Source organism: Lucilia cuprina, chromosome 4 (genome assembly GCF_022045245.1).
Source record: "Lucilia cuprina isolate Lc7/37 chromosome 4, ASM2204524v1, whole genome shotgun sequence".
In the NCBI taxonomy this organism is placed as follows: domain Eukaryota; kingdom Metazoa; phylum Arthropoda; class Insecta; order Diptera; family Calliphoridae; genus Lucilia; species Lucilia cuprina.
The window spans coordinates 67,425,578-67,450,920 of NC_060952.1; the positions used below are offsets into that span (position 1 = coordinate 67,425,578).

Consider the following 25,343-nt stretch of genomic DNA (forward strand, 5'->3'; position numbering starts at 1 on the left):
AAGAGTTATATTATGGAACGCATTAATCCTTCAACGAAATAAACCAAAATAATCTTATAATTAATAATGAATATACATACTTTTGTATTTATTGAAATTACCAGTTATACTTTAGGAAGCAATTAAAATAGGATTCTCTCATGTCCAATACATTTACCACCAAAGTTTAAACGGTCAGATCCATTTTTTACATTTTCTGCAAATAATCGACATTTTTAATGGAACCACGTGATGAAAAAAGAAATAAATAACTTACCAGATCCCTTTTTTTATATTTTAATTCGGTTAGAAGAATTTTAATAGGGGGTACAATATTAGTTACTGCTTTCTAAGAAATAAAATAATTAAAAATTAATATATTTATTTATTGTTCTGAATCAATAAAAACATTATCTTTCATGAACATTTTTTCAATAACTTGGAATTAAACCGTCTATAAAGATCTGAAATTACTATGTCATGGATTATTTTTTAAATTATTTACAGTCACTAACGATAGAAACACCTTAACGACCCTAAACGGGATATTGCTTTTGACACTAATATTGCAATACTGTTTTTTGGTTGCTCTCTTCTAATACTTAGGTTCAATATCTTGGGCATGCTAAATATTAAGAATATTAGTATCATATGATAGGTCATAGAAAGACCTGGTGTTAATAACTAAAAAAGTACCTATAATTAGAATAATTAAATCCAAAGCTATATGAAAATTAATTAAATTGTATTTATTTAAAAAAGGTGGGTTTAAAACTATCTGATTTCAATATTAAATATCTTATATGGGCAATTTCGTGTCGAGTGACCCAAGTCAAAAAATAATTTATGTATAAAACAGTAGTATTAATTTCAATATAATAATTCCAGACCTAAACGCGCAAATAGTTTAAAAAATATTGAAAATTAAGATTTAACTCAAATAAATGTAAATATGTTAAAAATGCAATGTTTATCAAATGAAAGCCGAAATGTACAACTTATACCTCATAACGAATTAAGAGAGAGTCGAAATTTAATATGAAAACATTTTTAATTAAACATATTAGACTTTTTTAAAAATAATGGAAATGGAAGCCATTAAGTGTTGTTAACATATTCCCTATAAAACATTGTTTACAACTTAAAAATTGATTATTTATGTTCCTAAAATGTACAATTATAAATATGTATATACATATTATATTTCATTGTAATAACTTTATTATATTTTTTTAATAAAAGTAAAAATAAATTTAAAAATTTTTTTTTTTGGGGTGGAAAAAGAATATTTGATAAAAAAATTAGTCAAATCAATGATATTTTTAATTGAAATTGGCATAAAATCCAACAAAAAAAATGGTTGTCTTAATTAAAATAATTATCAATTTTTTTTCTAATTACTTAACAAATTTTATAATCAAACCAAAAAATTATTTTATCGAAAAATAATTAAAAAATTTAACAAAAACTTTTATTGGGTTGATAAAAAAGTTTGTTGGGTAGTAAAAATTTGACTGAGTAATATTTTAGTTGATTTGATTATTTTTTTTTATCGACTGTAAAAAACCAAAACAAGACAAAAAATTACAAATGTCGTAGTCAATGAGACAAAAATCTTTATAGGCTGGAAATTGAATAATTTTGGATTCAGATCTGTGAATTTTGTAGTCAAATACGATTTTTATTTTTTTCTGTGTATAAGTAAGTTTTGTAGAAGTTGTAAGGACTGTAGAACATTTTCTTTGCCACTGCTCTGCGTTAGCAAACTATCGCTTCGAATTTTTAGGAAAGCGAATATGTGATGACTTGTCAGAACTATCCAGTCAAAGGTTGAAAATATAATCACTTTCATTAGCCACAGTCTAGAAGTTTTCTCATGTACATCATATGGGAATATAAGGAGAATTAAACTTTTGTTAAGTAACACAACTCAGAAAAGGGAATCATGTGTCTGTAATTAGAGATTTTTACAAAAAGGCTAATAGGAGAGTAGCTATTAATATGGACCTATCCTTATAAATGTTGCTTAAGAAAGTAACGTCTACTTTGAAGTTATTTATGTAGAATTTATAAGTGTTATTAGTGTTTATAAGCGAATTTTGACCTCAAGTCATTTTCTCAAGGGGAGTTTGTGAGGGGGCTAGGGTCAAATGTGGCCCGGCCTTTTATTTCTATTAAACTAAAATATTTTACTTAATTATAAGCCCAAAGGCCCTATTCGGTGGGTACGGTTGTATGAGGGCTAGTCGAAATAATGAACCGATTTTAACCATTTTGAATAGGCTTCTCTCCTTGGGCGTGTGTGCCAAATTTCATCCAATTATATTGAAAATAGCGGCCTGTACCTTACGCACAAGGTTTATATGGACAGCCAGCCATCCAGGCGCATATAACATTATTGACCTAGAAAACGATTCTATGCCGAAAAGGCGAAATGTCAATTTTTTTTCAATTTTTTTGAAATTGTAATTTTTACCCATGAAACATTTTTTGAAACCTTCACGTCATCTAACGGTGAAACACGCCCAAGGCGTAATGTTAAGTTTATGAGAATACCATTTTATTAGCTACATAAATTAAAAAAATCAAAAAATAAATAATAAACAGAAATTTAAAAATTTACAATTTAGTTATAAAATCTGTTTCTTGGGTTTGTGCTGATGTTTGTAACATACAAAAATATTCGTTATATACCCACCTTAAACAACACCATTCGGCTTAGAATCATTTTCTGAGTCGATTAAGCTATGTCCGTCCGTCCGTCTGGCTGACCATGTAAACCAAAGAATAAATAAGAAGTGAAACGCTGTCAAAAAGTACCTAAGTCTACTGTCAGTCGGTACCTAACTCTAAGAATGTATTAGTAGAATTCTCAAGCCAACATAGTTGCAAAAAATCGGATTTAAAAATTTAAAAACAAATTATTTCATTAGAATTTATATTTTAGAAGATTTCTTTAAATATTTTGCAACATAATTTATCTATAAACATTATATATGAACGTATCTTTGCTTTTTAATCTACAATATTGAAATAATAATTAAGTAAGTTGATATATTTTTTTCTTGTACCATACGAAAATTTACAACATTGTTCTTTTTTCGTTTTAATTTCAACAACAAAAATTAAATGTCAAAAATATAAAAAATATTTTTTTTCGTTTGTAAAAAATTAAATCTTTTCGGGCTATTAAATATATTTAAAGTGTGTAAAAAAAGAATAAAATATAACGTTAAGTGATAAAAAATATTTTCAAGTTCTATAAGCCACGAATTTTCGCGACAAAGTTTTGAAGTTTGGAGAGAGAGTAAGTTTCTTACATATGTGTTGGAGTTACACAGAACTCGTCTGTGAGAAGAGCGTAACGTTGTTGTTGTAAAAAAATGACAGCGTTTCACTTCATAGTGTTCAGTGATGTAAACCTTGTGCGCAAGGTACTGGCCGCAATTTTAAAGATAAAGATAATTGGATAAAACTTGGCGCACACGCTTCTTTTGTCCCAAGGACGAAGTCTATTGAAAATATTTAAAATCTGCCCATTATTTCGACTAGCGCTCTTACAACCGTAAGTTAAAATCAAATGCTTTATTTTTTAAATAAACCCATTTTTAAGATACTGACTGGTGTAGGGTATCATATGGTCGGCTATACCCGACTATGCATTCACACTTGTTAGTATTTAATTTTAATTTTTAAATACATATCCATATGCAAATATGTATGTGACAGCTATCAGAAAGGCGATTGTGGTCCTAAATAAGGAGTCCGTATCGCCACAGCGTGAGTGCGGAAGCAAAGTGTACTATGGCTTTGATAGTATCACTCTCCGTATCTACCGCAGTGACGATAACCGTTTAAATATCCTTTTCCTGTTTGATTACAGCGATGAGGATACTGCAGCTGTCTGCAGACGCCAATGCGCACCACGCGGTCTGGGGTAGCTCAGATGTTAATATAAGAGGTGAGTCTCTATTAGATTTTCTATTAGATAGTACTACTAGGCTGACCATGTAAACCTTGTGCGCAAGGTACTGGCCGCAATTTTAAAGATAAAGATAATTGGATAAAATTTGGCGCACACGCTTCTTTTGTCCCAAGGACGAAGTCTTTTGAAAATGTTTAAAATCTGCCCATTATTTCGACTAGCCCCCTTACAACCGTAAGTTAAAATCAAATGCTTTATTTTTTAAATAAACCCATTTTTAAGATACTGACTGGTGTAGGGTCTCATATTGTCGGCTATACCCGACTATGCATACACACTTGTTAGTATTTAATTTTAATTCTTAAATACATATCCATATGCAAATATGTATGTGACAGACTGAACCGTAAAAATGTAAATTTAGATAATTAAATTTTAATTGTAATATTTTTAAATAATACATATGAGCAAAATCTAATATTTTTAAGAATTGGATATAATTTTTTCAAAATAATTGTTCTAAAATTAGGGATGATTTTCAATGCATTGCAAATGAGCTAAGTAAATATCTCAGTCGGTTTGAAAAATACAGGCATTTGAAGTAGATTTTTCGTATATTTTTATTTCGAATCAACGTAAAATAGTAATATTGTTTTATTTTTGCGAACATTTTTTCGCCGCATTTGCTATATATGTGAATTTTTTTGAGGTTATGAAAACAGTATTCAGGTCGTAAAATTGTTGACCCTTAAAATATTTTAATGTGCACCGGATTTTGCATAATACAAAAAGAAAGCTTTAATTTTATACTAATATTTCTGCAAATCATATCGCGCTATAGTTGTTTGAAAGCAAAATTTTTTTTTTAGATAAACGCTTCTATAAAAGTGGACCACTATAAAAGTGGCTATATCTATTTAATCCATGAATATAATTAAATGCATAAAATTAACTATACTTTTGTATCACGTCTTTAGTTAAAAATAAAAATAAAAAGAAATATAAATTTTAATTTTGCTAAATTTTTAATATTATTATAAAAAGTTTGCATTTACAAATTTTTTAATACGTATATATCTCGGAGGTGTTAATTATAATTAGATAGAATTTAGTCACATTCAAAAATGTCAAATTTTCAATAAAATTACGCCTATTCTTGGCAAGTTTGAAAAGGTCCTGCTCTGTCCTTAGATCTCTGACATCTCCTACCACTGCGATAGGGCACTCGATAGAGCGGTCCGATTAAATCCCTAGTGGATTCCAGCACTTAAATGTGCATGTCTGAAACCCATCAAGCGTCTGTTCCCATTTTGGGCGGCTTGATGGCTTGTTTGATCCCAGAGGGACAACAGTTTTTGCAGTAGGCGAAAAATGCACAAAGTGTGGCCAGGTGTTTTGTTGGACGAGGTCCCGGTAGGTGAGATCCCTCGCAGACCGAGATCCATTGCCTACATTTCAACTGAACCACACGACCCGGCGAAGATTTTGCCGATCCTCGGAGCAGAATCCTCACTTACCTACCCATTATTGAAAGGTGGTAAATGTGTCCTAACCGATAAGGGCTAACAGAAAGGCGATTGTGGCGAAGATTTTGCCGATCCTCGGAGCAGAATCCTCACTTACCTACCCATGATTGAAAGGTGGTAAAGGTGTCCTAACTGATAAGGGCTATCAGAAAGGCGATTGTGGTCCTAAATAAGGAGTCCGTATCGCCACAGCGTGAGCGCGAGAGCAATGTGTACTATGGCTTTGATAGTATCACTCTCCGTATCTACAGCAGTGACGATAAACGTTTAAATATCCTTTTCCTGTTTGATTACAGCGATGAGGATACTGCAGCTGTCTGCGACCAGTCTCTAAACCGCATGGTGAGAAATATTGTGCGTGAAGCGGACAGACGGCATATACCGCTGATTATGGGTGCAGACGCCAATGCACACCACGCGGTCTGGGGTAGCTCAGATGTTAATATAAGAGGTGAGTCTCTATTAGATTTTCTATTAGATAGTACTACTAGGTTACTTTCTAATAGAAAATCTATTAAATAAAGGTTCAGAACCAACTTTCGTCGTTGCGAACAGAAAAGAGGTTTTGGATATTACGGTTGTGAGTGCAAATCGTATTGATCTAGTTCAGGGTCTCAAATTAGTGTTCCTTCTCTGATCAATGCTATGTTGAATTTGAAAGAATAGTTCAGGCAAAGATTATAAATAGGAGAAAGACAATAAGGGAGGTCCATAAGTAGACCTTGACTAATATTCCCCTTTGTACCGAAAATCGGGAACATAAGGGACATTGAAGTAGCCATAAATTGGATTTCAAGCTCTATTAGTGTTGTCACAAATAGTTCTTGCAAACCGTCTAAAGGTTGTGACGGTTTGCCTTTGGTGGGACCCTGAAATTGTGAAAACACGCGGGTTATGTCGTAGATTGTTTAACGGGACAAAGGGAACTGGTATATGGTCTCTTTATAAGTCAAAAGGTAATGAATCTAAGAATTAGGTACGTAGAGCGAAACGGAGATCCTGGTGAAAATTCTGTAGTTATATAGAAAGTTCTTAAGATACAAGTCGTCTTCGGAAAATCCTGTCAAAATTTCCTTCTGTCCCTAGCTACAAACATAAAACTGACGGAAATTAGATTGCTGGTAGTCAGAAGACACTTGAACTTCTCCTGAATACTCATTTTCCTGCTGCGAATGTTAATATAGATGATGACATCATCCGATGGGCAATTAGAAGTTTCGACTCCTACAAATCTCCTGGCCCTGATGGCATTATTCCAGCGGATCTATAAAATAATATAGATCTAATCATTCCTTGGCTTAGTACTATTTACAAAGTCTGTATCCACTGGTCTTACATACCTTCTCAGTGGACCAAGTGCAACGTGATTTTTATCCCAAAAGGGGGTAAGACATCACATACAAAGGCAAAAGACTTCAGACCCATAAGTCTAGCGTCATTCTTGCTTAAAACCTTGGAGAGAATAATAGATATCAATGTTAGATTATCAATTGACAGATCTCTACTCTCAAAATGCCGGCGGTGTCGGCGGTGACACGAGGATGACCATACTGGATATAGACCAATTCTGCGGCGTCCCCCTAGCTGCCATTAAGAAACAAATATATAACATCTGTTTAGCTCAAGACCAGTGGTCTCGAGAACATACTTTTTCAACTGCTAAGATGCTTTGGCCCTGTATGTATCCAAATAAAACATCCTACATATTAGGGCTTAGCAGAACTCATTTGAGCACTCTATTATTAGTTCTTACTGTTCATTCAAAGTTTGGGAGCCATGCAAGACGCATTGGACTTCCATACAATGATTTCTGTAGGAGCTGTCAAAATGAAGAAGAAGTGGAGACAATTACTCATCTTCTGCGTAACTGTCCGGCCCTTGAAACGATTCGTTATCAGGCAATAGGGTCGGCTTATTTTTCTGATCTATCAACCGTTCAACTTGAACATATACTTGCATTTTTAAGATTGTCGAAAAGGGTGTGTAATAGGGTGGGTCGAAAATTAAAGTTGAGTCAGTCACCCCCTACGATTAAAGTTATGTTAATAACATTTCCTCAAATATAAAAAATATCGTAATAATCGTATTGATCTAGTTCAGGGTCTCAAATTAGTGTTCCTTCTCTGATCAATGCTATGTTGAATTTGAAAGAATAGTTCAGGCAAAGATTATAAATAGGAGAAAGACAATAAGGGAGGTCCATAAGTAGACCTTGACTAATATTCTCCCTTTGTATCGAAAATCGGGAACATAAGGGACATTGAAGTAGCCATAAATTGGATTTCAAGCTCTATTAGTGTTGTCACAAATAGTTCTTGCAAACCGTCTAAAGGTTGTGACGGTTTGCCTTTGGTGGGACCCTGAAATTGTGAAAACACGCGGGTTATGTCGTAGATTGTTTAACGGGACAAAGGGAACTGGTATATGGTCTCTTTATAAGTCAAAAGGTAATGAATCTAAGAATTAGGTACGTAGAGCGAAACGGAGATCCTGGTGAAAATTCTGTAGTTATATAGAAAGTTCTTAAGATACAAGTCGTCTTCGGAAAATCCTGTCAAAATTTCCTTCTGTCCCTAGCTACAAACATAAAACTGACGGAAATTAGATTGCTGGTAGTCAGAAGACACTTGAACTTCTCCTGAATACTCATTTTCCTGCTGCGAATGTTAATATAGATGATGACATCATCCGATGGGCAATTAGAAGTTTCGACTCCTACAAATCTCCTGGCCCTGATGGCATTATTCCAGCGGATCTATAAAATAATATAGATCTAATCATTCCTTGGCTTAGTACTATTTACAAAGTCTGTATCCACTGGTCTTACATACCTTCTCAGTGGACCAAGTGCAACGTGATTTTTATCCCAAAACGGGGTAAGACATCACATACAAAGGCAAAAGACTTCAGACCCATAAGTCTAGCGTCATTCTTGCTTAAAACCTTGGAGAGAATAATAGATATCAATGTTAGATTATCAATTGACAGATCTCTACTCTCAAAATGCCGGCGGTGTCGGCGGTGACACGAGGATGACCATACTGGATATAGACCAATTCTGCGGCGTCCCCCTAGCTGCCATTAGGAAACAAATATATAACATCTGTTTAGCTCAAGACCAGTGGTCTCGAGAACATACTTTTTCAACTGCTAAGATGCTTTGGCCCTGTATGTATCCAAATAAAACATCCTACATATTAGGGCTTAGCAGAACTCATTTGAGCACTCTATTATTAGTTCTTACTGTTCATTCAAAGTTTGGGAGCCATGCAAGACGCATTGGACTTCCATACAATGATTTGTGTAGGAGCTGTCAAAATGAAGATGAAGTGGAGACAATTACTCATCTTCTGCGTAACTGTCCGGCCCTTGAAACGATTCGTTATCAGGCAATAGGGTCGGCTTATTTTTCTGATCTATCAACCGTTCAACTTGAACATATACTTGCATTTTTAAGATTGTCGAAAAGGGTGTGTAATAGGGTGGGTCGAAAATTAAAGTTGAGTCAGTCACCCCCTACGATTAAAGTTATGTTAATAACATTTCCTCAAATATAAAAAATATTTTTTGCCACGCCTAGAAATTCCGCCCTTTTTGTTTTTTATACATTACGCCCCCTTTTTATGTCCTATCGTAACATATAATATATCAATATTTATGGCTTGACTTTAGGTATATTTCACTCTTTTTTTATTTTTAATTCGACGTCATATTCCTTGTGCGACTTCTTATATCTCGGATCCTTCCCCAAAATCTAAAATTGTGACTATGCTGGAATAAAGTACATGTAATTACATAGGCTTTTAAAATGCTCACTTTTATTTAAATGTATTTAAATTACCTTTATAGTTCTAACAACAAACAATTAAATTGCTAGGGATATGATCAAAAACAATTTTTTTCAATATAATTTACTTTTCAAAAATTGCATCCTACCCATATCTTAACAAAAGAAAGATCGTTTAATTCAATTTTATTTAATTATATTATTTAATAACAAAATCACGTAGGTACATAAAAAATAAACATTTTATTTTATAAAAATCGATGAAAATTAAAGTGTTATGCTAAATTTTTTAAAAATGCTTTTCATGTTTTTTTTCATACAGCTACTTGCATGTTTCTTTTGTTAACAATTAAAAAAATGTTTATACTAATTATTATAAAATGTGATAAATTATTTTTAGTTACATATTTTTAAAGCAGTTTTTTAAATAATAAAAACTAACAAAAAACGAATATCGAGAATGGACGACCACATTATACCAGATATGAGCATAACTAAAATATGATTTATTTTTAAATATAGTACTATACTATTTAATGAAAAAAATCTGAAAGAGACTATATAAGTGAGCTAGGATCAATTACGGTCCGATCCTATTAAAATTTGGTGGAGGGTTTTATGTTCTTATAAGAGATAGAAATTCTGAATTTAATCCTAATTGTAGTGTTTAAGAGGGAATAAACTACCTTGAAGCCATTATTAAGAGCTCCAAAGCCCTATTCGGAGAGTACGATTGTATGAGGACTAGGGGAATAATTGACCGATTTAATCCATTTTCAAACAACTCCTTGGGTAAAACGAATTATCTGAAAAATTGACTTGCAATTTGATTAAAAGTCGGATGGACAAAGCTAAACCACTCTTTTTTAGTTGGAAGTAGGATCTGGAAGGGTTTGTAACTGAAAAAATAACAGTTTTATAATTAATTTAAAATAAATTTAATTAATAAAATTTCGACGGTTGTTCCAGGCAAATTAATTATTTGTTGTGAGAACGTTTGAAGATGAACATTTTTAAACATCTATAAAATAGCTGTTTATGCATAAAAGTGAGCATTTCAAAAGCCTATATTTCATATAATTAAATGCTCTATTATTGTAAAGCCACAATTTCAAATTTTGGGGAAGGATCCAAGATATCAGAAGTCGGGCATAGAATGCTTCGTCTAATTTAAAAATCGTCTAATGGTGAAATATAGCTGCAGCCAAGCCATATATATTGATATATCACATGTAACGAAGAAATTACAAACGGAATGACAAACTTATATATGACCTTCTCACGAAGGTGAAGGGTATAATAGAACACGTTAGTAAACATTAATCAGCTTAAAATAGTTATCGCGATTTTTTTATTTCAGAAAATACAGTAATAATTAAAAAAATTATTTTAATTTTATTTTGCAATTTCATTCCGAAATACAAAGAAATATAAATTTTAATTTTGAAAATTTTTTAAGATATAAAAACTTGCACATAAATTTTTTTAATACGCATATATTTCGGATGTGTTAATTACAATAAGATAGAATTTAGAAAGTATTTGTAAATAGCTATGAATGCCTATTCTTGGCAAGTTTGTAAAGGTCCTACTCTGTCCTGACATCAACAAGATATACCTTAAATTGCGCAAAATTACTACACCTATTAAATAACCTTGAATAAATTTAATTAATGCTTAAAAAATAGAAAAACCCCAATTTTAGGTTACATTTTTTACAGCCGTAAATATTTGCACCAAAAAGCACAAATATAATTATTATATGGATTTTTTATGTCCAAAGTCTTGTAACTCTTGTTTATATCACTGTGAAATTATTTACACAAAACCAAAATTAACAAAATTTCTCAGTATTTTTTATGTTCAGCTTTTTTTGTTTTGTCCACCTTTTTAAAACCCAATGTCCAGCTTTTTGCGATTCGGAATCTAGCATTTTGGCACACACTCGTAGTACAAAAAAAATTATGTTTTTTTAAATATAAAACATCAAAAATGATCGGGGAAAACTGAAAATATATTCGTACTCTATGGACTATAACAACACGGAATTGGTATATGAAAATCCCTGTTTTTTTTGGTGTATCACTTTGAAATTATTTACACAAAACCAGCTTTTTAAAACCCAATGTCCAGCTTTTTGCGATTCGGAATATGGTATTTTGGAACACACTCATAGTACAAAAATGTAACTCAAATTTTGTAAAAATGTTGAATATACTTGAACTTCTGTTTCATTTTGTATAAACATTTTTTATACCCACCATCAAAAAAGATGGGTGGTATATTGATTTTGTCATTCCATTTGTAACACATTGAAATATTGCTCAAAGACCCCATAAAGTATATATTCTGGGACCTCGTAAGATTCTAAGACGATTTGGATATGTCCGCCCGTCTGTCTGTTGTTGGCACGATAGCGTCCACAAAAATAGAGATAGGGAGATGAAAATTTCCAAAAATATTCTTTACTGATCAGAATCGATTTGGTATTGAAAATGGGCAAAATCGGTAAAGGATTTTACATAGCCCCCACACAAATGTACCCCCTGAATAATGGATGAAAAGCTTCAAACTTTCACAAATTCGGTGTTTATGAAGTAAATACCACAAAATTTTGCACAAGTCATTTTTTTGATTTCCGAAATTAAATTCAAAATTATGGCGTACATAGGACCATAATTGGACCAACCCCCCATATAAGGTCCCCTTGAAAAAATTACTATAATGCTGATTAGTGACTTAAACATATGAACATTGCGATGAAATTTGACACCCATAAGTTTCATGCGAGCCCATATCTCTCCACCAAATTTTATGTGGATCGGTTCATAATTGACCTTACCCCCTATATAACGTCCCCTTCAGAAAATTACTTTAACGGTCATTACTGGCTTAAACAAACGAGTATAGTCATGAAATTTTACATAAGTAAGTTTCTTACTAGCCAAAAACTCTATGAAATTTTATGCGGATCGGCCCGTAATTGACCCTACCCCCATATAAGGTCCCCTTGAGAAAATGACTTTAACGCTCATTACTGGCTTAAACAAACGAGTATATCGATGAAATTTGATATAAGTAAGTGCCTTACTAGCCAAAACCTGTCTATGAAATTTGATGTGGATTTACCCCCATATAAGGTCCCCTTCATAAAATTACTTTAATGCTCATTACTGGTTTCAAAATATTATGAAATTTCATAGAAGTAAGTTTTATACGAGGCAAAATCTTTCTACCAAATTTAATCTGAATCAGTCCACAATTTACCCTACCCCACCATATAAAGTCCCCCCAATAAATTTTAATGCGCATTACTGGCTTAAAAATAGGATTATAGCAATGAAATTGCACTGAAGTAAGATTAATACAAAACAAAATTTACCAATCGGCCCATAATTTTCCCTAAGGTCCCCTTCAGAAAACGACGAATATCGCGAAGAAATTTGACATAAGTAAGCATCTTAGGAACCAAAACCTTTCCACCAAATTTTATGTGGATCGGTCTATAATTGACCCTACCCCCCACATAAAGTCCCCTCCATAAAATTAATTTAATGCTCATTACTGCCTTAAAAATACAAGTGTAGTAGTTCGACTCAAATAAGTTCCTTGCTAGCCAAAATCTGTTAATCAAATTTTATGTGGAATGACCTTACCCCATATAAGGTCCCCATATGAAAATTAATTATTGGGCTTGAAAAACGAGTAAAGCGTGAAATTCAATATAAATATGACTTTTAGGAACCAAGATCGTTCTACAAAATTTTACGAGGATCGATCTACAATTGACCCTACCCCCATATAAGGCCCCTTCAGAAAACGACTTTAAAACTCAGTACTGGCTAAAAATAATAATAGATTTATGAAATTCGACATAAACCAGTTTTGTGTAAGCTAAATCTCTCTTCAAAACTTTGTGAGGATCGGTCCATAATTTTTCCTACCCCCTATTTAAGGACCCCATCAGTAAATTACTTTATCGCTGAGTAATGGCCTAAAAATGCTAGTACAGCGATGACACTGATAAGTTCTATAGGTAGAGAAATCTCTCTACCAATTTTTTTGAGGATCAGTCCATAGTAACACCCCACCACCCCCAAATGACGCGAAAAATACGAATACCGCAATGTAATTCGACATAAGATAATTTTGATTTAAAATCTCCTTAATCTATGAAATTTTAAATAAATAAGGAATTGAAATCTTCTTATATATGTATAAATAACCCTACTCCCTATATAAATTAAATATTTAATCAAATCTCATTGTAAACCGTTTCACAGTGGATTTTACGAGATAGCGGTCAAAAATAACTTTGGGCTTCAATTATTGACATAAAACTTAAAAATCGATTTACTAACAGTTATAATTACAGGCATACGTATTTTCGAATAGTTGACCATTAAAAAAACTGGTTGTTATTATTCAAATAAAAAACAGCATTGAATAAAAACTGACAGTAGTAAAACGAAAAAAAAAATTGGAAAACCGAGCCGATCACCCTAATATCTAGTGCTAAATATTTATATCAATGTTTACTACTGAAAATTTGACGATTGTAGAGGTTAAATTTTTTTAGATATAAACATTTTTGTCATAAATTCATAACACACTCACACTTCCTAGTACGTACGTTGTACTAAACATTTATATTAAAATTAATGCTAAACATACAAAATTTGGAAGTAGGGATGCCAAACGGGAATTCCCGATTCCCGAAAATCCCGGTATTTGGACCAAATGGACTCAATTTTTTCTTGTTAGTTAGACAACAAAATTTCCAATAATATACAAAAAATTTCAGATCAATATCATTTACAGATCCAAAAATATACGTTTTTTAATTTAAAAATTCAAAAAATTTTAGATTTTTGCCGTTTTTTGTCCAAAATGTGTCTTGACTCTTTTATTAATAAAATAAAATTTCCTTTAAGAACATATAACATTTTATAGTTTTCTAAACGGTATCTTTACGCAGAACGCTTTGGCTCAAAAAACTTGTCCCATTTTTTGAAAATGTTGCCACTGCGTCCTTCCGAATATGACCTATTTTTTATCAAAACTTCAACTTTGGGCGACATGTTCTAAAATCCCAAAGCTGGGATCAGAAAACTGAAAGCAGTTTTGGAAACCTCAATATGTTTTCTATTTACTCGAAAAGTATTTTCCCAGCCCTGAAAGAAATGTGGACCCTATGAGCAAAAATGTAAAAAATCACATTTTAGGGATTTTCATTCCTATTTTTGGGAATTGCGGGATGGCCTTTGACCTTTTCAATTTTTTTTTGCATTTTCTTATTTGAAATGACAAATTTAACAAGCGTTAAAATTTCATCGAGTTTTGTTCATAAATAAAGATTTTGTCATATATTACATATTTGTTAAATTTCTAAAACTATGATTTATATCAAAATTTTAATAGGGTCGCAGATAGCTACAACAATTTAGTCCATATTTATCCCTTAATATTTTTTTTTAGTTAGATATGGAAATTCTCGACCCTTTACAAAAAATTTCAAGCCAATATCTCAATTACATTCAAAAATATGTTCATTTAAACCTGTGTCCTTTAATTTCATATTTTACATATTTTAGTATTAAGTATGACAGAACATACATTTGGTGTCGAATAAAATATTTGGACAATTTCCTAACACTACTTATTTTCTATAAAATAATCTGTCATATCGGTATACATATCCAGAAGGTAATATAAGTCCTTTAAATCTTCCTCGTTTTGAGATGATAGAGTTTCATAACAAATCCATCTTTTTCGCTTAGTTGAAAGAACAGGTTTAGAAGATAAAAGTAAACTATTAAAAATATCTTCATTCTGTGATTGCCTGGAGCATTTTCTTGAGCTGAAAAGTTGAACATGCTTAAAATCTCGATTCCTCGCTTCTTGGGCTTCTTCTGTTAACTCTCCAAGTGGAAGAATATTCGATTCAATTATTATTTGACCATGACACAATACTTTGTGTACTGTTGGTGTTAGTTCCCTCCATGGATACAGAGATACAAGTAATTTAGAAATTTCAGATGCATATTCCCCAAATCGATTTCCATTAATTTTATGTTTACTATTCAGTGCCATTAAAATAGTGTTAACTTTTCGAAGCAACTCCTTGTCGATTCCACTTATTTTTGAAGTAATTTCAAAATCACGAAAAAACCTTCTAGCCGTATTACCGTCATTTGTACTACCGCAACTTGGAAGTGGTTTGTCGATGTTTAATCCCATCTGAACTTTAAATTCTTCTTGGATTCTGCTTTTTTCCGCAGCTCTCAGTTCTTTCAATTCTTCAGTATTTTTTGTTGATTTAGTAAGTTTCTCTGGCACACTTCTATATTTGAGGTCGTGTGCTATGTGTAAAAAGTAATCCAAAAATCGTATTCTGGCATGAAGTGGTGAAATTCCGAAAGACAGGACTTCTTCATTAATACTTCTGCTTTTGTTTATATTTGAGAATTGCGACTTTTTCTCATTACATATTGAGCATCTCTAGAAGGAAGAAGTTTCTGTTATGGCATTGCTGACCTTTCCATCAATCATTGTTAAGCTTAGCTGATATGATACGTTAATAGAGAATTCCTTTATTTTTATGAAAATGGGCTCCAGTGCATTTATTTCATCTTTTAAATATTCCACTAAATCTTTTGTTGTTTTCTTTGACTCCTTCAATCCAATGAGTCTACAAAAATTTTTTGAACCCGGAGTTGTATTGATCCATATATCTTCAAATGAATTTCCGATGCTTGACGATGATGGATTAAGGGAATATGAACGAATTCGTAATGGCACTAATGATGACATAAATACACTTTTGTAGTCTGCTAATGTCCGACTTCCACAAGCTTGTTTGTATTCTGGAAGTGCTGATAAACCGTCATATTTTGTTTTTTTTCCTGGATCGCCTTGTATGATGGTAATATATTGTGTCCTTTTTCATGCAGAGCTTTCTTTAATATTTGGAACTTATTTCGACTGAGACCCAGTTCCAACATAAGCGCTATTGCTTCCTCTTCAGTAAAATTTGATTGTGATGTTGGAGTTGGTATACTTTCCACAATTCGCTTAAGTCGTTTTGGTGATGCATTAGGAAGAATAGTTGCAATATGTACGGCATCCATAGGTTGGTTTTCTTTTTTCAGCATTTCGTTAAATGTATCAGCAATTTCCTCATTTGAGATTGAAAAAAGTTTTTGTGTGACCCTCTTTTTTTGACCTTGAACATAAGTCTTCGTATGACTTGCAAGGCGCTCCTGCTGATGTGTTGTAAGTTGAGATTTCCGTAGTAGTTTCCATCCAACTAAAAAGTTTTAATCGAAATTTCTTTTGATTTCCATCCACAGACTTACTTTTTACATCAAAAAGTTTTCAATTTTTGATATGCCTGTTTTGTCTACTTTTCTACTATATGTAGTTTTTATATAATTTGAAATGTCTTCAATTCTTTCTGTCCCTTTTGAAGATACACTCCATAAAACGGAACACAACTCTTCGTACTTTAATGTAATCTTCATTGTAGATTTATTAAATATGGTACTTAAAATCTGAGAAGTTTACTTATATACCAATTCTTGTCATTTCCAATACAGGTATTCCAAAGTAAAAAATTACGAACTGTCTACCTATTAACATTTAGGACTATATTACTATAACCTGTAATTCAGTCATTGATATTTCTTATTAGTGAATGAATCGAAATTATCATTACCTGTATATTTTTACCTACATGATCATAAACGAAACAGAATGAAATGATCTGTCGAAAAAATTTAGGTAAAAAATAGTTATACATTTCTGAAAATTTAAGCATAATAGGACCTTTCAATTATAAGGATAAGCAAATAAATAGAAAATAGGTAAATATAAGATTTAAACATGTTCTGTCATATTTAATACTAAAATATGAAAAATATGAAATTAAAGGATACAGGTTTAAATGAACATATTTTTGAATGTAATTGAGATATTGGCTTGAAATTTTTTGTAAAGGGTCGAGAATTTCCATATCTAACTAAAAAAAGATATTAAGGGATAAATATGGACTAAATTGTTGTAGCTATCTGCGACCCTATTAAAATTTTGATATAAATCATAGTTTTAGAAATTTAACAAATATGTAATATATGACAAAATCTTTATTTATGAACAAAACTCAATGAAATCTTCAAAGCTTGTTAAATTTGTCATTTCAAATAAGAAAATGCAAAAAAAATTTAAAAGGTCAAAGGGCATCCCGCAATTCCCAAAAATAGGAATGAAAATCCCAAAAATGGGATTTTTTAAATTTTTGCCCATAGGGTCCACATTTCTTTCAGGGATGGGAAAATACTTTTGGAGTAAATAGAAAACATATTGAGGTTTCCAAAACTGCTTTCAGTTTTCTGATCCCAGCTTTGGGATTTTAGAACATGTCGCCCAAAGTTGAAGTTTTGATAAAAAATAGGTCATATTCGGAAGGACGCAGTTTCAACATTTTCAAAAAATAGGATAAGTTTTTTACGTCAAAGCGTTCTGCGTAAAGATACCTTTTAGAAAACTATAAAATTGTTATATGTTCTTAAAGAAAATTTTATTTTATTAATAAAAGAGTTAAGACACATTTTGTATTTGGGTAAAAACAAAAAATGGCACGAGTTTAAAAATTTTACATGTCGTAGGTACCCTACTTTGAGCCGCCACAGCTCCGTCCCTGGGGCATCTGCGGGGTTCATCTTCAAAACTTAAACTCGAATACTCCTTGGCTACGCTCACGACAAATTTTATCCCGATCGGATCAGCCGTTTAGAAATGCCAGATTTATTTCCAAAAAATGTCCATTCTGCCCCACTGTGCGGCCATTAAAAACCATATATCCTATAATTAGCTCACGACGGTTGGTCACATGAGTGGTGTATCTAGAGAGCACTATATTTAAATAACTATTTTATTATTTTTAGTACTTTGGATTAATTCGTTTTCCAAAAATTTCACAAAATACTTATGGGAAAGCTTTCTGTATCAGTAAACACATACTTAATGTATTCATATTGTAATATGAAATAGAAAATGTTATTTTTGTCGGTACAGATACAAATTTTTTGAAAATTTAGTTATATTTTTCGGGATTCAGATCCCAGTTGGCATTCCTATATGGAAGGTGCCACGCCCACTATTTCTAGTGGTCGTATTTTTTCCCAAAATGTGTATATGGATGTCAAAATTTTCCGTGCAAAATTTAAGGATTGTAGCTATTGGAGTTTCTTATATGTATATATACGACTTTTAATTCACTATCTTACTATTTAAACTAGTTTGGTTTGTTCATTTTTAATTATATGTCCAACTGAATTTATCTTCTTTTATTTAATTTAAAATAAATATTTATTTTTTCTGTTATTAAATTTAAAGTACATACATGAGTATTATTTACTTATTGAGTACGGATAAGGATGTAATAATAAATTTGATATAATAAATGTATATACATATATAAATAAAATTTACCTTGAATAGACATGTACGCCTCTCCCAGCATTAAATAACTTTCAGATTCAGGACAATTTTCTACCAGTTCTTTGAAACACCTTGCAAACGCGATACGGTCTTTACGATATTGCAAATGTATATTTGCCAAATGTGTTTTAGCCTTCAATATTATAAAAATAAAATTAAAAATATATTAAATATGTGTGGATAAACATTGTATATATTTTAATTTATTTTTAATTTTTAATTCGTTTATGTCGAATCTTATATACCTTAAGAAAATAATATTTAACAATTATACATATATCCTTTTTTGCATTTATGAGTCACACGTAATAACAAAAATAAAATTGTCATAATATTTTATTGAGATAGAAAAATTTTCTAGTTAATTTTTTTCATTGTGTGCAATAAACCAACAATTGATTCCGTACGGAATGTGCTATCAGTATCGCTCTTTGCTTAAACAATAAAATTTTTTGAAACTTGACGAAACTCTCCTAAGTAAACAAAACAAGCACTAATGTGGTTATATATATACGTTGTTCAGATACATTTAAGCAATTTATGAAGAGGAATATATATGTCATGTTCCCATACATTGAGAATATTTAATATTTCAGAGAGGTTTCAATTGCATGCTTTTGAAGATATAATTATTCTTTGGTGATATGTTAAAATGATGTTTAATTTTATGATCGTGAGAAATTTAATTTTCACGTTCATTTCTCGCCAATGTAACGAAAAGATTTCTTTGTCAAGTATTGTCAGCAGGTGCTTAAAAAGTAAACTGAATATGTATATTAAGTTTTTGGAATTCTTACGACTTGAATTCTTTATGAAATGACAGAGAATTTTAAATTTAAATAGGAATTTAAAACCACTTACGTACTTTCCAGTAAAAATAACTTTATGATAGGGAGAAATTTACATAGACTACTCACACGCCTAGAAAACACAATTAAGTCTCATTTAAACTGTCAAAGAAGAAGGTTGTGTCGTCGCTCGTTTCTGGCTTTTGCAATGAAAATGAGCGAAAGTATATTAATGAAGGCATTTATAATACTAATTATTGCTGTACTTTTTTCAGCATCTACACTGCATATTTAAGGAGTGAGATCGAAAAATTCTTAACACACGTTTTTCATTACATTTTTCAACCAAAGTATTATTTGATTTTTTTTTGATCAAGTTAGCTTTGAAAAACATGTCAGTTATTATGTGTAATGTCAATTATATTAATTTTTTTGTTAATCTGATTAAAATGAGTGACCAGAAAAAAGTGCGTACTGAAATTATTAAATATTTTCAACTAAACCCAACTTGGTCTTACAAAAAGTTGGCCAAGCATACAAAGGTCTGCCGTCAAACTGTTTCCAATGTTATTAAACAGTACCGGGAGAACTTGTCAGTTGATAGAAAACCTGGTTCAGGTAGAAGGAATCCACATGATGTTTCTAAAGCCAAAAAAATAGAACGCATTTTCAAAAGAGCTCCCAACACATCCGGTAGGAAAGCAGCTCGGTTAGCTCAGTGCTCGGACTATTTGGTACGAAAAGTTAAAGCTAATGCAGGTTTAAAAACATACAAGGCTCAAAAAGTTCCTGACAGGAACGCTGCTAAAAATTTAGAGGCCAAAAACAGAGCACGGAAATTGAAGTCAAGTTTTATAAAAAAATATTCTTGCTGCATAATGGATGACGAAACGTATGTTCTGGCAGATTTTTCGCAACTTCCAGGTCAAAAGTTTTATGTTGCTGATGCTCGAGGGAATGTTGAAGAAAAGTTTAGGACCCAAAAGCAGACAAAATTTCCCAGAAAGTTCTTGGTATGGCAAGCAATATGCAGTTGCGGCAAATAAGCCAATCATTTGTTACAACGGGCTCTATAAATACCGAAATTTACATCAAGGAATGTTTACAAAAAAGGCTGCTTCCATTCATAAGACTTCATAATGTGTCCTTTTATTTTTGGCCTGACTTGGCATCCTGTCACTATGGTAAACAAGCCCTTGAGTGGTACAAGAACAATAATGTGGTATTTGTACCAAGAGAGGCAAATCCTCCAAACTGCCCGGAGCTAAGGCCAGTGGAGAGATATTGGGCTCTTGTTAAAAGAGAATTGAAGAGTACAAAAAAGGTGTCCAAAAGTGTGGTAGATTTTAAACGGAGATGGACTACATGTTCGAGCAAAGTGACAGAAAGCACTATAAAAACGTTAATGGAAGGGTTTTCGAAAAGGGTTCAAAATTCATCATCACATCACTAGTGATTAAAACTATAAAAATATTTTTTTTTGTAAATTGTAATAATCATTTGAATCAAATAAAAAAAATAAAGCTGTAAGTTTAGTGGTTTCTTTTTTATAAACATATATATGTATGTTAAGAATTTTTCGATCTCACTCCTTAGTAGTTTTTAGAATTATTGACATTTTAAAATGTTTTTTCTATTAACATAATTTGCAAATTATACTAATTAATCAAAATGTAATGTTATTTTGACAAATCTTTACCTTTAACACGTATATATAATCAATTAGAAATATAGTTAAGAAGCTCAAATTTGTGTTTTTATATCCAACATCGGCAGAGAGTAAAAAAAATTAATTCTCTTACTGGTTTTTATCGGTTTTTTACATATGTAAGCATATATGCGTGTAAAATTAAGAGTACAAGGAAGCTCTTAACAAAGGATTAGTAAATACCGGGATTTGCATATTGGTATTTCTTGTTTCCTAGAGGCTTCTCTACTTAGGACCTATAATGATTAGAGATTCAAGTATTCTTTTTGGTTGTACGGCATCTTCTTATTTTTTACTTCAAAAAGAAATAATAGATATGTATGTTTCTGGCAAAAATGTTCATGTTTTTGTAATATAATCTAATCATGTTTTTATATAATGTAATTTCTATAATATAATTTTCCGACCCTATAAAATATATATATTCTGGATCCTTATAGATAGCGGAGTTGATTAAGCCATGTCCGTCTTTCTGTATGTCTGTTGAAATCAGTTTTTAGAGGGACCCAGATATCGGCGAGATCCGAATCTTCAATAATTCCGTTAGACATGCTTTCGAGATCACTATTAAAATTCAGAAAAATCGATCGGTAAATAACGGAGATATAAGCAAAAATCCGAGACAACCTCTGAAAATTTCATCAAAAAATGTCATATTTTTTTCATGCTTTGTTAAATAAGCAACAACAACATTGTATATTAGAAAAAGATGTACACGTGTGTGTAGATGTATTTGGTTTTTCAGCTGTGTATTTTTTTGTATGTTTGAATGCTGTTGGCGTCATTGAGTTGTGTATTTTGTTTTTGTTTTTATGAATTCTGTTCGTATATTTGGATGTAGGTTGGTTTTATTGCGTTGTTTATTTTGATTTTTCGTTATGTATGTTTAGTTGTCTGTTGGTTTAGATGTCAAAGTACAGTTTTTTATTTCGTTTAGTGTTGTTGTTGTTCATTTTGTTTTGTTTTTGGTATAATATTAATATAGTCGGGAAAAATTTATAAACTAATATGTTTAATATACACTATGGTGAAGGGTATATAAGATTCGGCACAGCCGAATATAGCACTCTTACTTGTTTTTAATATAATCTATATATATAAAAAAAATAATGTGTATTTGTATGTTATATATTATATGTTTGTATATTTGAAGTTATAGACTTCAAGTACGCGAGAAGCCACCCCCACAAACAAATTAAGTATTAAAAGTCGTATATCGTACAAACTGCAACAGCTAGAGTACTAAAATTTTGTATGGACAACTTTGACATCCATAAGAATAGTTAATGACAAAATGGGTCGGATGGCTATATTAGCACATTCCAATCCCCCTATATTAAGATAATATTAAATCAATATATCTGAGAAAATATAAGAGGAAGAGTCCTCAAATAATGCCGTTTATCTGGGAAACTAATAGAACTAGATTCTTTAAATTTTGCACGAACAACTTTAATATTCATCTGAACATTTAGGATAAAACGGTGGGCTTTAATTCTATTTATGTATATAACGTCATATGAAATCCAAAAATCGGTTTTTGTTTTCGTAAAGATTTTTGAAAATAGGAATTTTTCTTTGAACAAATTCTAAAACTATTAAAGTATTCTCTAAATCGCAGATTCGCTAAATGTGTAATTTTTGTTTTATTTAATGCTAACTTACGACGTTTTACAATTTCGAAGTTAAAAATTCAAATGAATTTTAAAATTTACTGAAACGCCGTCAGAACGCGAAAGGTCTTCGACATAATGCCACAACAGTACAAGCTACCGAGACATCGTTGGAACATGAAAGTCGGATACAAAGCCAACGATCACCCAAAGATGACGAGACACAATAACGCATTCAGAACATGAACGACGTCTTGAAGGTGTTCGACAGCATGCCACAACAGCACGAGCTATCGAAATTTGGTTTGAACATGAAGAGAAGTTAGAAGTCGTACCAAAGCATCTCGAGACTCTGAAACGTCTTCAGAACGTGAAAGACGTCTTGATAGTCTTCGACAACATACCACGACATCACGAGCTACCGAGACTTCGTCAGTACATGAAGGGCGGTTACAAAGCCAGCGAAGTCGTTTTGAAGGCGTTTCCGAGATACGGAAACGCCGTTGAGTGGCAGAAACTTGGATTGCCATATGCCCATATTCTTATTTGGTTGGTTGAAAAAATTACCCCAGATCGTATTGATGATATAATTTCTGCAGAAATAATCGATCCAAATCTGCATGAAATTGTTATAAAAAATTCTCCATGCATGGTTGACGGAAAATGCATAAAAAATATCCAAGGCTATTGATTCAGGAAACAAATTCAGGAAATGATGGCTACCAACTTTAGTTCTGAGAATAATGGTGGACGATCAATGTAAATAAAGGTACGTGGAAATGATGTTGATGTCGATAATCGGTGGATAGTACTTTACTGTCCACTGCTATTAAAAACATTTAAAGCGCATATTAATGTTGAGTATTGTCATTCAGTAAAGTCGATCAAATACATCTGCAAATATGTTAGTAAAGGGTCTAATATGTCTGTATTTTTATTACAAAAAATGATGAAATCACGCAGTATCAAATGGCCAGGTACATTAGTAGCAGTGAAGCAGTATGGTGAATTTTGGGATTTCCCATTCGTGAGCGCAATCCAACTGTTGTTCATTTATCAACGGGGTTTTTTACAGAGAGATCAGCAGCACCACTGGCTACAACATTAACATAACTTTTTTGATCTTTGTGGGAATGATATATTTGCTAAAACTTTGTTGTATACAGAAATTCCAACGTATTATATATGGAATGCAACAAAAAAGATATTCCAACGTCGAAAGCAAAGGAAACCTGTTAATGGATGGAAAAATTTATATTTAACAGATGCATTAGGTAGATGTGCAACATATTGAGAGGTCTGTAAGAAACTACATTTATTGGAGAACGATTGTCATTGGGAAACAATGCTTGAAGATGCTGCAGTAATCAACCATCCGTGAAAATAAGGGCATTATTTGCAATAATACTGGTATCGAGTCCAAAAGATCTTTGGAATAAATTTAAAACATATATGGCTGTGGATATATTACACCGGGAAAGAGTTAACATCAACAATGCAGCGCTTAAACTAAGTGAAAGTATTTACAAAGAGACATTAATTCTACTTGAAGAAATATGCTTGGCGATATGATGACACTCATTGAAATTGGAATAATTGCTTCTATTCGGTAAGGAAATGATGCACACGATCAAGATATACGACGATAGATGGAATATAATCATCAAAATTTGGAAATTTAGCTGGAAGAAAATTTACCAAATTTACACCAAGAGCAAAGAATGGTATCCGAAGATACTGGGATCAACACCAACTTATGAGCTAAATGTATGTCTAAGATCATCATACCTTTGGCTACATGTTCACAATCTAAAATTAACTTTTAAAATGCGTATTCAGTTGCAACTTGATGCTTCATCTTCAACTTTTTTTTCAACATTGGAAGAATTCCAATGAATCCTATAACAAAGTATATAAAATTTTCATCAGATTTTAGCAGAATGACACATTCCAAAGAATAATTAATAAATTGTGTTTTTCTCAATATCGTTCAAAAAAATATGCAATGGTTTAAACGTGTGAACGTGCGTTACTGGCATCAAAAATATTGACGTTATTTCCATTAACAGCAATATTTTTAACAAGATCGATGGAAGTCTAAGAACTTATAAATCTATCGACAGTCGAGTTAAATTCGTTAGATTAACCAGGCTTCCCATGACATGACTTACAGTTAAAAAACGGTGTTCCCCTTATTTTACTTAGGAATATTGATTGACGGGTATTAGCTAGTATAATATAAAAGTAAACGAATTATGTCCATGTCTACCACGAATTAGCTGTACCTGTAATTTTAATTTTTGATATTTGAAAAACTTTTATTCTTAAAGTTTTATTAAGAACCTTTTCAAAATATAGTGGACTCACGGCAAAGTCCCTGGACTATCTCTCGTTACAAACTTCTGTATATAAACCCTTCAGGTAATAATAAACATATTAGAGCCTGTATTCTAGACAAAAACAACTTAGATATCTTCATCTTATCGGATTACAGTGATGAGGATACGGTAGCGGCT

At 31.9% G+C, this 25,343-nt stretch overlaps 1 protein-coding gene across 3 annotated transcripts in view; it reads right to left on the reverse strand.

Annotated features, from left to right (window-relative positions):
• The window catches only part of LOC111687167 (tetratricopeptide repeat protein 21B-like), an 89,750-nt gene that overhangs the window by 58,780 nt on the left and 5,627 nt on the right, over positions 1-25,343 (reverse strand). For all 3 annotated transcript variants that reach the window (XM_046950756.1, XM_046950757.1, XM_046950758.1), the window contains one exon: positions 18,710-18,851. In XM_046950756.1, coding sequence (XP_046806712.1) covers positions 18,710-18,851 — 142 coding nt within the window. The remainder of the gene's footprint in view (positions 1-18,709; positions 18,852-25,343) is intronic.